Here is a 16,285-nt window from a genome sequence, read left to right as displayed (position 1 = left end):
TCCCTCGGCCAGAGTCTGCACGCGTTTGGTAAGGATGCATGACTGTCAGCTAGTTAAATAATCAGTAGCTGATCAGCCATGCATCCTCACGAGGTTTTTAAATATAATAACAAAAGACGCGGCGCTTTTACCCGCGCCGCAAACAAAAATACAAATAATAATAAATAGGGGCGGGACACTCCGCCACATGTACTAAACCATTTTGGGGGGAAAAAATATTTACCACATTTGAATTAATGACAAGACTAAATAGCCCAAAAAATGAATTTTACAAAACTTTAGGTTTAACCTAAAAGGTATGTTGAAAAGTCCCAATAAATGTTCTTAGTGCCAATTGGTTAATGTAATCAGATTGGAAGGATATCAAATATTCTACCATACTAGATGATGCAATACTTTTGTCATCACAATCAAACAAGTAGCCGGATCTCTAAAATACCAATTATGACATTGCAAAAATACTGTTTCAATTAAAAACAAAATAAACTATTTCAGACTAGCGGTACTTGCTATAAAAGATACATGCTATAAAATGGATACTATCCTTTCTTTTCTTTTTGACTATGAAATGGCAGTCCCTGAGTTCGACATGGAATTGAACCAACCAGCTGCTGTTAACACTGGATGTGCCTGTTGCCTGGTAACGGCAGCCAACTTTGATAAACATTCTCAATGGACAACACAAGGTGGAGGAATACTGCAGAGTAACACACTAGTCCTTTAATAATACATAACAGTAACACAATAATTTAATTAAGATGAGAATTAATTAAAAAATGTGGTAGAAATAGGTTACTGCCTGTGTTGTGTTTTATACCAGTCATGAGAACTTGCCTTATATAAATAAAGTTATTTGATTGTTCCTCAACATTCTGGGCATAAAACTGATTGATTCCAGGCCGTAACCTCAGTATTTATACAGCAGCACAACCTTTCCAACCAATCAGGTTGCTCAGTTGCCGTAGGATATGTCACGATGCACTTCAGCTTTTGATTTCTGTAGTGTAGGAAATTGAACTAGTACAAGATAAAAAATAATTCATAATGTTAATCTCCTTGTACACCACACTGTAATGTTAGGAACATGTAGTCTTATTGCACTTCTATAAATAACACAATTGTCTTATTCAAACTTAACCAACCAACACCCCAAAAATGTGAAGCTTATTGATACGAAGGGTAACATCTATTTTAAGACCTCCATTCTTTTGTTGCCATAAAAAAACATCTGCTGATTAACTTGAAATAACAGGAAGTGTCTCCTCATGCATCACCATTTTCATCTATTCAATTTAAGGAAACAAAAGGTACAAATGCCATTTACATAAGGCAACAGTGTTTCCTGAGTTGGGCTATAACACTGAGGGGGGCATTGTCTGACTATTGTTAACCCTTGTTATATATTTAGAAAGAGTAACATTTCATGTACTATAATTAATGTGTGTTGAAAGAAATGGTGTAAGAGACAGCCCGGCATATTCACTTGGGATCTGAACTAGAAATGTGATGGATTTCTCAGTTCGAACAGGATGCAAACTCGGATTATGTCACAATGTAAGATTTGAAGCTTGCTGACTATGGAGTTGTAGCATGATGACAGGGAGCAGTGAAACTGGCTCTGCTGCAGGTAAACCTTAGGGACTACAGCTTTAAAGAATATGCTGAGGAACTTGCATTCATATGACAGCATGTGTTTCTCAACTGACTATATAAGTAGCATTAACTTTTAGCCTAGAGGATGAGTTTTCAGATGTAGTGTGCTTCTTTAAGAGCTCCCAACTGTAACTTTGTAGCAAGCATATGAAGCGGGTCCAGTCAGTTAATTCTCCTATTATGGTGGGTGGTCAAGGGGAGGAGAGAAAGGGGACATGCCGAGTCATTTGAGTCCCTGTTTACTGCATCACGTGATGAACTGCTTAGAAACCAAGGTTTACTAAAATACACTACCAACCCGGCTGCCGTGGTTACATGTAGATGTACTGTACCAGCCTACTTGGTTACTTTCCATGCCCTGCTGTGTGTTCTTTATACTGTACCTCCAAATGAAAGATGTATCGCAGATTGCTTTTATATCCAGTCAGGGTTCTGGCTGGGTTTAATATTTAGGATGATTGATGCATTTCCACACCGCTGTTCCACAGGGGTTAGCAAAGGCTTCTGATACAGTGCATTACATTCTCCGGATTCCATTTCCCCTCTTCTCTGAGAAACTATTTCATTTCCAATTGGAAAATAAATCTGTACTGCATGGTTTACCTTTCTAGCAAGGAGTAAGAGGATTTTCAAATTCTTTTTGTTTATAGAGCGCTTGGTGTCAAACAGTTGACATTAAAAAAAATGTTGTTACTGTAAGATTCAGAGCTATGTAAATAGAGGTTTAATGTTAAGTGCAGTGTATGAAAATAATTGATTAGATTTGGCTATTTTTGTAATCCACAATGACTGGAATTTGCAGATTCTAGGAGAAAAGTATTAGCTGACAAACAGGGATAAACATATCTGAACCACAAAATGCTGCAAGAAATATCAAGCTAATATGCTTAAACAAAGCACTTGTCATATAATGGCTATACCTACTATAGATGATGCATCAAGTGTACTTGGGGATAACCTGTCTCACATTTGATCTAATGAGAAGACTTATCACCTTGTACACTCGATGGGCCCTGTAGTTATCACCTACGTTTTCCAGGATTTTTACAGTATGTACCTTTTGTAAGGTAACACACCCGTGTTATTTATTGCTATTGTAGAAGATGCTCAGAGTTTAACTTGAGACAAAATGGACATTGCTTGGATAACATTGTTGTTTTTTGTATTGATTATGTACTGTTTGAATATGCTGTATTGTAGTAGACTTGAATCCAGGAAGACAGTCATCTCGTTCCTAAGTCTATTGCTAGGTTGTCATTCATTATTTTTGGTTTTGCAGCCGAGAAGGTCACTTCCCTGGGAAAAGACTGGCACAAGTTCTGTCTAAAGTGTGAGCGCTGTAACAAGACTCTGACTTCAGGGGGCCACGCTGAGGTAAGGCTGTATCCTTGAATCACTGTGTCTTAATTCAAAACTACTCTTTATACTATTTCTAGAACATATTTTACTTCTTCCCTTCCCTCTCAAGCTAAAAAAGTGTGTAATGCACTAAATATTACTGCACGTTTGACATATTAGGCCAAGGCCGCACCTCCAGTGTTGAAACTATATATTTTTGACGAATGGGCATTTAGACACCCCTACAAAATGGCAGATGGACAAAAAAGTCCACTGCTCATAGGATAGGGTGCATATTAAGACACAGCCTAGGTGTGACTTCATTGAGAGAACACAAAATAGATTATTAATTTTTATTCTATCAGATATTAATGGTATAGTGATTCACGAGCCTGGTAGCTATTCAGGATTAATCCAGGGGCGTAACATCTGGGCCTTCAAGGTATTCTGTGCTGATGAGACAGTGGCAACTAAACCGTTGACAGCTGTCAATTTACAGTGCTCGCTTATATGCTGCGAAACGTACTCTAATGTTTTCCTGAAGGGCCTGCGATGCGATCAACCAATAGAAGATCTGCATTTTCTCCGCAGCAGTCCAATCATAAGTGAGCGGAGGCGGGACATAAACAGTTGAAAGTATTCTCCGTTTCAGTTGATTGTCTTAGGGATTTTAACCAATGGGAAAGTCAAAGATCTGCCCTGGTTTTGCAGCTGTCCAATCATTAGTAAGCAGAGGCGGAAAATAAATATGATAAGTGGTGTAAGAATAGCTGAATTTCACGCAATATTACTATTATAGAGACCAATATTGAGAATTATATTGAGAACTTCAAAGTAATATTTCTAATTGCTTTTTACACTTTTTTTTTTTTTTTAAATGTCAGATCACTGAGACATCGTAGTCGATTTGGTTACCAATTTTCAAGTACAGCTTTATCAGAAAAATTGGAGATTGTTAAAAAAGGGAGAGATACACCACAAATACCTGAACTGACACAGGAACGGAAGGGATATACTCGCCACTTCCAAAATTCAAATTATGGAAGGTATCTGTGCTTACCGGTAGCTGTCAATTACAGAAATTATACTGCTGAAACTGTCTTTTGTTCAGTACAGAAAAGACGATATGGAACAGCACTGGCTACAGCAATCTAGAATGTCTATTGAAGTCAGCACAAAAACATGAACGTTCCCAAAGTCACTTGCGAGCCACTGTAACACTCAGACCTTTTGGACAAACCTGGATTGATGTTCAACTGGATGAGCAGAAGCATAGGAATACAATACATCACAATGAGTGTACAAACCTTAATTCTAGTACTTGCAGACCAAACAGTAGGTGTGTGAGATGTTTTTAGAAAGTTTGGTGTGGAAATGCAACATATAAAAAAAAAGTATAATCCAAAAAAAGTATTGTCCAAAAAAAAAAATTCAGATAGTTCTTGGCAAGTGAATAGCAACATTTGGTCAAATGGGGACAGGGGCCAGCAAGCATACAGGAAGTTGGCCTGAATTTTCAAGTGTAACCGTGAAAAACATCCTCCCTAAACATTCCTGTGCCCTTTATCAATGCATTCCTAAAACCTATATCAGAAGTTTTTAGTACTAGGCCAGCCTGCCTCCCAGTCCTCAGAAGCAACTACTTTGCCAGGATGATTCTACATTAAGATCTGCTGAGGTAGGTCTCGCTGCTCACTGACCTTCAGGACATTTGAGTTAGCTGCGCTTGTTGTCTGCTGTCCACACAATTCCCAGGGTTCCCTGGTAAATTTCTGACCCTGAAGAACGTCTGCTGATGCTCACCACCCCCATCTCCTCATCAGGCTTTGGAGGAGGGGTTGTTTATGCATGTGACGTACTGCGTTTAATATTAGAAATCCACAAACAAAATCCTGGTAACTGTTTTCATGTTTGTGTGTTTAAAAGTATGGATGTTGTCACAGATGGAGAGTGATAAGGTGGAAGTGACGTCACATACACGCAGGTAGCCCAGTTGAACCAGCAAGGGTTTTAATTAAAGTGACAGAGTGTATAATACAGTTCCACAGTCATGGTGACAACAGTGCAGTTCCAATAACTGTGCTCTGTGTTTTGCTGTGCTGTGCTGTGCTGTGCAGGTTTGTGGCGTGCTGGGGAAGGTGCTGAGTGAGAGTCTCAGCTCCAGTCCTCTCTCTCCAGCAAATCCTGTGAAGAGCCTATTGTTCCCCTTATGCAGCGCCTTCTCTGATTGGGAAGGAGATTTACAGCTCAGATTCAGTCTCTTAATGTGTTTTTTTAATAATGTAATTCGACTTCAATATCACTGAGCCATGTCAAATCAACTCCAATAGCAACACTGTTTCTCAGTTTCTGTGACTCCAAACACAGCCTCCCACAGTTCTCAGTTCCAAACACTGGGCCACAGAACCTCCCAGGTTCCATGCTTTAAACACAGGGCCACACTGCTCCAACACCAAAGCAAACCATTAAACTGCTACACACTACACAACAGATAACAATGTCATCCTATTAATAATTACGAAAAATACACCTCATGCTAGAATTAATCACAAAACATCAACAAAATTTTTTTTTTCATTCGCGTAATGGTCTGAACAACAACAGCTGGTCTGTGGGGGCAAACCCTAAGGCTAGAAATCACTGTACTAGACAAGCAGAAATATAGCAAAGAATAGTAGAAATGTGAGGTGAGGAACAAGGACACTGACCACCAGTAAGCCAGGAAAAGCCATGAAAGCTTCCCCTGAAAATGCTGCATCCTCTGATGCGTATCTCACCCCATTTAATACAATAGTCCTTAGAAACACATTCCTTTGTCTAAAAACGTCCTCAGATTACAAACACAATGAGATGGAACAGTTTACAAAGGATATCTCGGGGACATTGACAAAAGAAATATCAGATATCAATATCACATTTAAATCTCATAATTGAATTGTGCTATATACAATTAAAGAGATTTGTAAAAACAATTCTGTTTATTGAAATAACAGCGACTATAATGAAACACATTTTGTGGTTCGTTGACACATTGACAACCAATGGACACACAATACATCACCCCGCTCTGACGAGAGCAGTAGCCCAGTTTGCTCCCGCCCTGCTGTTCCTCTTTCGTCTTGGCAACAGTGGGAGTCGGAGCCAAACAAAGGAACAGTGTGCTAGGGAAAAGCAGGTGGCTCTCTATTGGCAGATATACTGGACGTGTTAGAAAATCTGGAGGAACAAAAGCAGACAGTAGCAGTTCCTCGGGGGACACTGTACCTAGATGGAACTCTTTTAAAAGTGATGTCTGGGCACTGCAGTGCTATGTGTGTCATTAAGCACACATCTGGCAAACTCTTTAGTTAATATATAGTGAGACAGGCTCCATTTCAGATCTGGTAGCTGGGACTTGACTGCGTCCTTATGCAGGGGTTGCTGTAAGAAAGTCTCCAAATTTGATACTTGTACTTTCTCGTAAAAGTTTGAAAAATATAAATGATACTTCATACTATTATTTAGAAGATTAACAGTGTATTACTGTACCACGAAGAAACACAATATCACCATCAATGGTAGCAATTCCATAGGGAGGAATTTATAGAAAACATACCACCAAAATAGTTTACCCTACATCATTAAACATAGAAAGTCAACTTTACTTTGATTACTTTGATTGGATCAACCTATAGTATATTCTGCCTATAAACCACAGCTGGATTTTTAAAGCATTTTACAGCATACCCACATTACACTAAAAAACGTCCCTCTGCTATAAACATAAGTCCACCCTGCCTCTCAGTCCCTCTGCTCTAAACACTAGGCCACATTTACTCCCAGGTCATCTCCTCTAAACATTAGGCCACACTGCTCCAAGTACCAGCCCTGAGGTTCTTAACCTGTGGTCTGTTAGTAAATCTCGGAACAATACCATAGTCAGGCTGTTCAGTCCAAGGGTAACCAAGGATAGTTTATCGATGAAATCAAAGGTGATGCTCCAGTGATATATAATCCAGCTGTGTCAGAACTGACAGGGGCAGTTCTATAGTTATACCTTAGAATTTCTAATTGAGTGTTTGAATTTGCCAAGGAATTAATAATTGTTTATGGCTCTTTGAATATGTTCCAATTGAGAGGAATTCAACACTATACCATACCTTATTTCTCTAAATGAGTTCCTGTGCTTTTATCTTGTTTTTCAGCATGATGGGAAACCATTCTGCCACAAGCCGTGCTACGCTGCTCTTTTTGGGCCAAAAGGTAAGCCTTGCATTCGTACCTGTACAGTACCTTCTCTGAGAATGGAGTAGACACAAGGACTTCAGTCTCCTGTGCTGTTATCCCCTAAACATTCATATTAAGCTGACTACCTGTCATTCCTCATTTTGCATGGAAATGTACATTTCTTTAAATTTTTAATTTGAACAAATGCAGCACAGGATACAGTCCCAGGACTGGAACTGAAATATGAAAAAGGTCCTCTTAAATAGGGCTTACTAATGAATTTGTTAAGGAAAGGCAATGTGATTGGCAGAGCTTAATTGTCCTCACAAGAATCCTGCCTGTCTGCTGTCAATCATCATGGCAGTGTATACAAAGATTCTTCCTACAGCGCACCTGCAATGTGGGCAACAGGACACCTCCTAGGAGCCCTGGGGCTCTAAAGCACTGCATTTCCAGCAGTGTATTTAGCCTCCATCACATAATCATGCATCTATACAAAACGACAAAAGACTATGCCAACCACAGAAGCGTTCAGAATAATTGCAAACAACATTCAGTTGTAAGGGGAAAACAGAAAAGGAACGGCAATAACATATAAAGCTACTTACACTTTTACATATTATTGTACTTATCCTCTGCAAATGTTTTTTTTAGTAATGGAGTGAAGGTATTTTAATGTGAATGGCTGACAATATGGAAACTGTGAATATGGAAACTTCTGGTAGCTGCCTAAATAATGGTGCTATAGCATTTATAGCCTGCTCTATAATTAGATTTCATTCATTCATGTGTCACAGACAGCCAGCAGACTATTGGCACTCCCTTTTTCCTTTAAATTCACATTTGTATTTCTGAACGGTAATAAATACCAGCCAATTGTCCTTTCCTCCAGGTGTCAATATTGGTGGTGCAGGGGCATACGTCTATGATAACCCCCCTGTGAACTCTCAGCAAACGAGCGCCGCAGTCGAGTCGGCCCCCAAAACGGAGGAGGAGAGAAAGACCTCTGGACCCCCCCGGGGACCTGTGAAAGGTACGTAAGAGTCCCGAATAGCCAGCTTCCCGGCGGTCTCTAAATAAATAATTCAATTCATCAAATCAATTTATATCACCAGCTCTCTTAACATGGGGGAGCTGGGGCACAGGGGAATTGTATTTGGGATTAGATCAGATATGGAGAAATTAACCCGGCCATAATGTGATTGACCCTGATACTGGAGTTTCATTGGATCTTTAATGTGCACAGTTTGACAGGACCACCGTTTAAAGACCCCTTCAAGGATTTTGAGAGCTCTATTGAGCACACAGGGGTGCTGCTTTCTTCTGTGTTGTAAAAAGTAACACGAATGTGTTGACTGAAGCAAAATGATACAAAGTGTATCTAAACAATAATAATTATTTAAGAGAACTCTGATATTTCCTCCCCATATGAAGTTGCATTTCAAAGGGATACTTTGCACCATATACATTTTTAGAATATTTAATTTAATGTCGTTAATGTCGTTATTTACCAGACTAACTAACTAATGTCGTCGATCAAATACGTAAGCTGCTTCTGACTCCTAAAAGATAATTTTAGTTTTTAGAAATGAAATTAGGGATGCGCAACCGTCATTTCTGCCCCCTCTGCAACTCTGGGTTACTAAATAGAAAATGTCAAAATCAGTTTTAAAGTGATTATCAAAGGAACAACCACAGATAGTGATGTGTATGGAACACACGGGCACAATATGATATTGAGCAGACTTCTCAAATAAATATTATGTACATTCAGCACAATTCTAAAGTAAAAAATAACAACACGTTTTTTGTAGTTCCTGAATACAATCTTTATAATAAGTGAATATGTAGTGTGTAGGGTGTTATAGGCATCATTCTGCACAGTTTGAGAAGCCAGAGACCAAACTGCACACGATGACATCTTATACACAATAAGATACAGCAAGCATACAGGGAGTCAGCCTGAATTTTCAAGTGTAACCTTAAACATCCTCCCTAAATATTCCTGTGCCCTTTATTAATGTATTCCTAAAACCTGTATCAGAAGTCTTAGACTACTAAGCCAGCCTGTCTCCCAATCCTCAGATGCAATTACTTTGCCAGCCTGATTCCACATTAAGATATGCTGAGGTAGGTCTTACTGCTCACAGTTCGCTGCACTTGTTTTGTGCTGTTCCACAGTCTACTGCCCAAAAGCATGGCAGCATCAGTCGTGTGAATCCACCTGAAGCCAATCATATTAGTGATGTATTTATAGTAATAGCCTAATGAATGGGGTACTTATTCCCAAGCATTGCATTATGATCAATTTTAACCTGAAGCGCTGCAAAGGTTATCAGAAGGACGAGACATTATGGCACTGCTGCCAACAGACCCATTGGAGATCCCCCGTGGCTCACACTGACCTAAAACACAGGGTGTCAGCAGCAGTATTAGTCTGGACTCCATAGATCCTGTGTAAGATAGTACAATAAAAAGCAGAGAGGTGGTAAAATACATACTGTAGCACTCTGTTAGCATATGAAAAGGAATGACCATTATACAATTGCTGTTCTTGGAGAAGACCTTCCTGATTTGTTGCCATGGCTTCTTATTCACTGAAGAGTAATCCACTTGTTAATTATGAACATTTCACACAAGTTCAACATTTTTTGCCTGAAGTTCATATGATAACCCTGCATTTTAAAGAGCAAAGTACTTCAAATGACATTTACTTAGTTTTGTTTCTGTCTGATTTACTTTTTATAATTATTCTGGGTCATTTATATAGCATTTTCTCAAATGCCGTGTTTATTTTGAGGAAGTCTGTGTTCAGTTTCACCTCGTTTCCTGCAAAGTGTCTTTATGGAAGTATAAGAGGTGTCATTCTCCTACACAACGCCCATGATATTAATGGTTTTTCATATTTTGTAAATATCAACGTTTTGTAAATTATAAGCAGTATAATGTATGTAACAATAAAACATCTATTTTATTTTTTTTAGCTGCAAGCATTACCAGTTTTTCAGGAGAGCCCAATATGTGCCCCAGGTGTAACAAGAAGGTTTATTTTGGTGAGTATTCTGTTTTTTTCCACTTTTCCTTTACATCAGTTTATAAAAGTACTTAATAATATAGACTAATAATATAGGTTTGTGGTTTTCCTTTTTGAATGGATTTTCTACCAGGAGTAAGTATTAGACTCCTTTTACATTTACTCTAAATACTGAAATCAGAAGTAGCATAATATTTGAGGTCCAGACAGTGAAAAGGTCATGAATCTTAAGTGCCCCTAGTTACCCACACTCCCATATCATATTTGTAGTCTGCTTGTGTGGTTAATATTGGATGCTTTTAGGTAGGAAGACGATTACCTTTTAAAAATCTTAACTGTGGTTATTCAATAGAGTAAGGTGAAGTAGTCTGAGCTGATATGCCGCATAGCTGCACACACATGAATGTGAAAGAATATCATGGAGATTGACCTATTTTTCCCCCTGATTTGCTTAGCTTATGAAGGTTATTGCTTGGGAAGAGCTTGTTCTGTATAATGTTGATAAATGTTTGCTTGGAGGTTTGTACGATTATTCGACACAGTGTACTGTATTTAGTTTTTTTTTTTCGTACCACTTTTCCGGTTTTGATAGGTATGTAATGGATGTATTAAATGTTGACCTATCTTTGACAGGGGATATTTATATATGTGTTATTGAAATACCTTATTATTGCATTAATCTGAATTGAACATTGGAAGACATTTTAAAAACAAAATTCCAAAATTGCTTTGAAACAGAGCCCAGAATGTACAAAAGTCATTTATCTTCTTCTGTTGCAAGCATTTTGGATACTGAAATACATCCGGGTGCCTGAGAGGTGTATATATTGCCCCCTGCTGGAGTTTAAAAAAAAAAAAATACATTGATTGCTTCCTTGAGAGACAATCTTAAACTTGGTAAATTCACATATCCTATAATCACCCACTAAGGCAGTTACAGATGTTTTCATTTGTTTCTTTAAATATTTAGATAATTACTGCATGACAAGGTAGCAGATTCCATACTCTTGGAACTGCATTATTAAATAAAAAATAATCTTAGTACATTATGTTCAAATTTACCATGGTCATCTTTTATAAGGATACTGCAGCAGGTTTCTAAGAAATACAATATGTAAGAAAGGAAGCTCTGTAAAATAATGCAGACAGTATCTGACATTTGAAATAATGTAATTAATGAATATAAAGCAATGTTCTCTTTTTTATATATATATTTATTCCATGTACTAAAAATATAGCCCATGTTATATCGTTTGATTCTTTCAGTAAGTTAAAATAATTGAAATGTAACTGGTATGAGCAAATTATAATGAAGTAATTTGTTTCTTAACAGAATAACAAAATAATGAGCTAAACTAGGCCAAGGTAATGCAGCTGTACTGCTACAGCTAGAGTGCAGATAGGTAGAGGGAGCTGGTTGCCATGGTGACGGTGTCGGTGTCTGTGTTCCAGCGGAGAAGGTGACGTCCCTGGGGAAGGACTGGCATCGCCCGTGTCTACGTTGTGAGCGTTGCAGCAAGACCCTGACTCCGGGGAGCCACGCAGAGGTACTGCTGGTTCTGCTTTCTTTCCTTTTCTCATTCTCAATCTTTTTTTTTTAAAATATCTACTCTTCCACTTTCACACTCTTAACCATTCACATTTGCGTCTACCCCATTTCCTTCACCTCCACCTCAACTGGCCGTTTCCCCTTCCCTCTTTGGATGAACAACCCTTTAGGTTTGACTTTACTCAGATTTTGCTTCAGTAAAAAGACAACATTATGATATGATGGCCAAGGCCCTCAACCTTTTACAATGTTCAAACGCTACTTAAAAGCTAAATTAAACAGACAAAACTTGAGGTTTTAAAAACACAGGCAGTTTCCAAATCTCCAATATACTGTGGTAAGCTATTCCAAGTAAGAAATTGTAGGCGCATAGCTGTGAAAACCCCCAATTACCTGCAATATCCCACATTGTTGTTGTTATTATTACTTTCTCCGTCTCCTGCCTTCATGATGAGCCTAAAGAGAAGCATTCCCCAAAACTATCGTCTGTGTTGGGTTTAACACAAATGAAGACCAGTATCTGCTGCTGGAACGTATTTGTATTGGGAATAACAAACCATCTAAACTAAACTGGTTGATAGGAGCGAAAGAGACACATAGATCAACTTCGCTGTTATGTCACCATTTTCTTTGGATAATTATTTCAGTTGGATATTACCTTATTAATAAATTGTATTTAATAAAGAACATGATGCTCAGATTGTAGTAAACATTGAAGATATTGATGATAATGTATGCATTCATTTTATGTAACAGCATGATGGGCAGCCCTACTGCCACAAGCCCTGCTATGCAACTCTGTTTGGACCAAAAGGTATGTTTCCTATTGTGCATGACCAGATACTGAACAAAATGGAGCTGAACTAAATATCCAGTTTTACCACTAGATGGTGCTCATAGCATATAAATAAATGCAATGCTATTCCACCAGGGGTTTCCTAGGGGCATTACCATGGTCTGTTGTTACTTCTTTTGAATATTACTGTTTCAGTCCAAAGTGGGGTCTATTTTAATCATTTAGAAAGTAGTGGATTTAAATACTGCTGCTCTTTAATTTTTCCAAATTGGGTTTTTTTTTGCCCTAAGGGTGAATTATTGATCTACTTAATAACATTACTTTACAAAATACAGTGAAATGAGGTATGTAGAAAATATGTCGATGTTTAGTATTAATATAGATCACACTGTTCTTTGTGTGTGCTAAGAAAAATAAATAAATAAATAAACCTACCTAAGGTTTACTGCGGTATACTATGGGCCTCATTTACAAAAGGCAACTAAACATTATGGTGCACCATAATTGCAATTAGTGTTCACGTTCATGATTTCCGTATTTACTATTGCGATGTTATTCATTATCGCATGGAATAGTGGGCATCTTATGGTGCACACTGATTTTAATGTGCCACACTATGGTAATCAGAATGAATATGTGTTATTTCTATGGTAATGCATGATAATGTATTTAAATGAGGCACCCTGCTCTGAAGAATGAGATTAAAGTGAGCGATCATTTGTTTGTTTGGAAACCAGGCTTTAACCACTGATAGACGCACTATTTAAACCTACATTTCTGGGCTGAAATCTGTCTGGCATCGTGGAGGCATTACTTGCATTAAAGTTTTCATATAGAGCAGTGAAAATTACCTGTAAATAACAGGTTATATTTTAGATTTTATTTTATAGTTCATTATATTGGTACAATGGTCAATGTAAGCCACCTCTAACTTTTCAAAATAAGCCACTGACCAAAAGATTTGTCTGGGCTGCTGGGTCCTTTTATATCACAGTGGTCACGGGTAAGTCCTGGACATTATCATGTACATTAAATTATCACTCACAATACATGTGGTGTGCAAGCTGTGGTATGTAAATTAGCCAAATAGTGTGCATGTAAATCAATGTGTTCTCTATCAGTAAATGGGACAGTACATTTAGGATTATGGTGCACATTAGGCTCACTAGTTAATGTGCACGTTACAGCTACATTTAGTCCCCTTTCTTAAATGAGGCCCTGTGTGTAGTAAAGCACAGTAAAAGCAAAGGCCAACAAGGTTAACCAGAGGTCATGGTAAAGTGTGGAGAGAGTATTTAATTTACAGATGTATTGCAGGATGTAATCTTAATCCAAAATTGTGCTATAAAAATAAAAGTTTGGGGTTTCATATAAAAATGTATATAGCAGAAATATACTGTAAATGTAATTTATTAAACATCTAAGACTTTCTTATAGTTTTACCTCAGCATTTATAAAGAAGTGTTTGAAGATGGCCAAAGCTGCTGTGTATTTGTGAGTCCAATACAACAGTAGTTTATTTTATATGGGTATTTTTTATATATAATTAATTCAACATACAGATAACTGTTTAGAACTCATGTCAGTCTTGATGCCTAAGTCCTTGAATTGTTTTTCCTTCCAGGTGTGAACACTGGTGGGGTGGGCAGCTACATCTATGAGAAGGACCCAAGCACTGAAGCCCAGCCCTGAGCAGCCCTGAGAAGCATGCAGCTCTAGCTCTTCCTACTGTCCCACTACCTGGGGAAAAAAACCCATCCATAAACAGGGGTAGCTCTGCAGTCACCTGGACCAAAACAATGCAAGGGAATCAGGAGATTTCCATTGGCTAATAAATTATTCACTGGACCACCCACTATAAATATATTCACTCCACCAAGGACTCTTATTAACTCTTTCAACACTGCAGACCAGTATACAGGGCTTGGAAAGTAACTGTTGCTGTAGTATAGGAGCACCACTTAAACACCACACCAGTCTTGTTTGGCCATACATGTTCATAAACCACTTTTTTTTCAGACACTGAAATTGGTTAATAACCTATTCTAGTGTTACCTTTCTGTAAAGTTTCTGAAATATTTCAATATATAGTGCTGGAAGAATTACAGAAGGAATACAGGGTTGTATAAATATTATCACGACCATTGCAGCGTGAGACAAGGCCTCTTTGTGGTAAAAAAAGGGGCTGCCTTTTCTTAACAAAAACAAAACAAAACAAAAAACCTTCCGAGCTAATCTTTTAAGCACGTCTACTCTGACAACCTGCTATAAAAAATGAAACCAAATTTATATTATTTGTAATTTAATACAAATTACCATTGTATCACTATGACCAGCAACGTATTTGGTTATTAGGGAACATCCTAAATAATGCAGGAGCACCACCGCCTCTATACAGCAGAGGGCGCTAGGTACTTCTGCTTGCCCAAACATTTATTGCCCAACTGTTTATTTGTCTACCTGGTGACTGAAGAACTGTTCCTGTTCCTTTTTATTTTAAGAGTAATACTGCTAGTAGTAGATATTAGGCTAGAAACGGCAAACTGACTGGGTAGATAAGCTAAGAAAATCTGCATTATGTTTTTATGTTATGCAAAGTAACTGGGCATGGAAATTCAGGGCTTTTTATGAGATTGTATTATTAAGATCTGATGTCTTTTTGAACCCTAATTAAAAAAAAACAGTTCTTATGTCATTTTTTCTGTTGGTTTTTTATTTTATTTTGGGAAAACATTGGGCTAAAATGGTCCCAAGGTTTGTGAGGGATGCTGCTATTCGACAGTGCATTATTTTTGCCTCATGAAATATGACATTGCTTGTACAATTGGGTTTGTAACCCCCTCCCCCTTCTAAGAGGAGTTATTTATGTACCAGTACAGGTTACTGGAGAATATGCAGGGCACTTTGCAATGCTTTTCACCACAATGTAAAGGTACCAAATGATGGGCAACAGGGTCCTTGGACTCTCAACAGAAGTCATAGAGGCTTACAGCTATTTTAATAGTCTGTTACTATTTCAACTTTGACACACATTTTAAATGAAAAAGACGGCTTGATCTTTTACTTGGTATTTTTCAAACTTCACATACAGTATTCAATTACAGTGCATCTATAAATGTACTATAAAAGATTCGACCTTTTTGAAAAATGGGAAAAAATCAATGCAAGACCCTCATAAAACACTACATTTCCATTTAAACAGCCATTAAATGCCATCCAATGTTATAGCAAACATGTATTTTCTTTTTAAAACAGACATCTGGTACAACTAAGTTCTCAGTGTGCTTGTCTTGCCTTGCAGGAACCCTGGTCAAAGGATATCAGTCAATAGGGGAAGCAGCTTATTGGTTAATGACAAGAAAAAAGCCTTTAAACGAGCAGGGACGATTCTACCCTCCAGGTGAAATAATCCAGGAAGTGCGTGACAAGTCTAAAACCATAGCTTGCAAACAGAGATGTATTTAACCAAGTGTAGTACCAGATATAATTGAAAACACATGTTTTTACATTTAAGACCTTTGTAATGCATGATGGTGAACATGAATGGAACTACTTTGTTAGCTACAATTACTTTAAGCGTTTAAATCTTTATTTACAGCCTTAGATATAGAGGCTAAAGAATGGTCCCATTGTCCAGATAACATTAAAAACACATTTCACAGAAGCACAACACCTATTCGTGGATGGCCTCAAATAAGGTAGGAAAGTA

General features: G+C 37.9%; 1 protein-coding gene across 1 annotated transcript in view; it reads left to right on the top strand.

Moving 5' to 3' along the window:
- LOC117429289 (cysteine-rich protein 2-like) overlaps positions 1-15,271 on the top strand; it is a 29,696-nt gene extending 14,425 nt beyond the window's left edge. Inside the window, exons 2-8 of the mRNA XM_058987497.1 lie at positions 2,933-3,027; positions 7,176-7,233; positions 8,090-8,230; positions 10,182-10,250; positions 11,684-11,778; positions 12,537-12,594; positions 14,201-15,271. Coding sequence (XP_058843480.1) covers positions 2,933-3,027; positions 7,176-7,233; positions 8,090-8,230; positions 10,182-10,250; positions 11,684-11,778; positions 12,537-12,594; positions 14,201-14,268 — 584 coding nt within the window. The 3' untranslated portion in view covers positions 14,269-15,271. The remainder of the gene's footprint in view (positions 1-2,932; positions 3,028-7,175; positions 7,234-8,089; positions 8,231-10,181; positions 10,251-11,683; positions 11,779-12,536; positions 12,595-14,200) is intronic.
- The last annotated feature ends 1,014 nt before the right edge of the window (positions 15,272-16,285 follow it).

The sequence above is a fragment of the Acipenser ruthenus genome, chromosome 15 (assembly GCF_902713425.1).
Source record: "Acipenser ruthenus chromosome 15, fAciRut3.2 maternal haplotype, whole genome shotgun sequence".
In the NCBI taxonomy this organism is placed as follows: domain Eukaryota; kingdom Metazoa; phylum Chordata; class Actinopteri; order Acipenseriformes; family Acipenseridae; genus Acipenser; species Acipenser ruthenus.
This window is presented reverse-complemented; position numbering and strand designations above follow the sequence as displayed.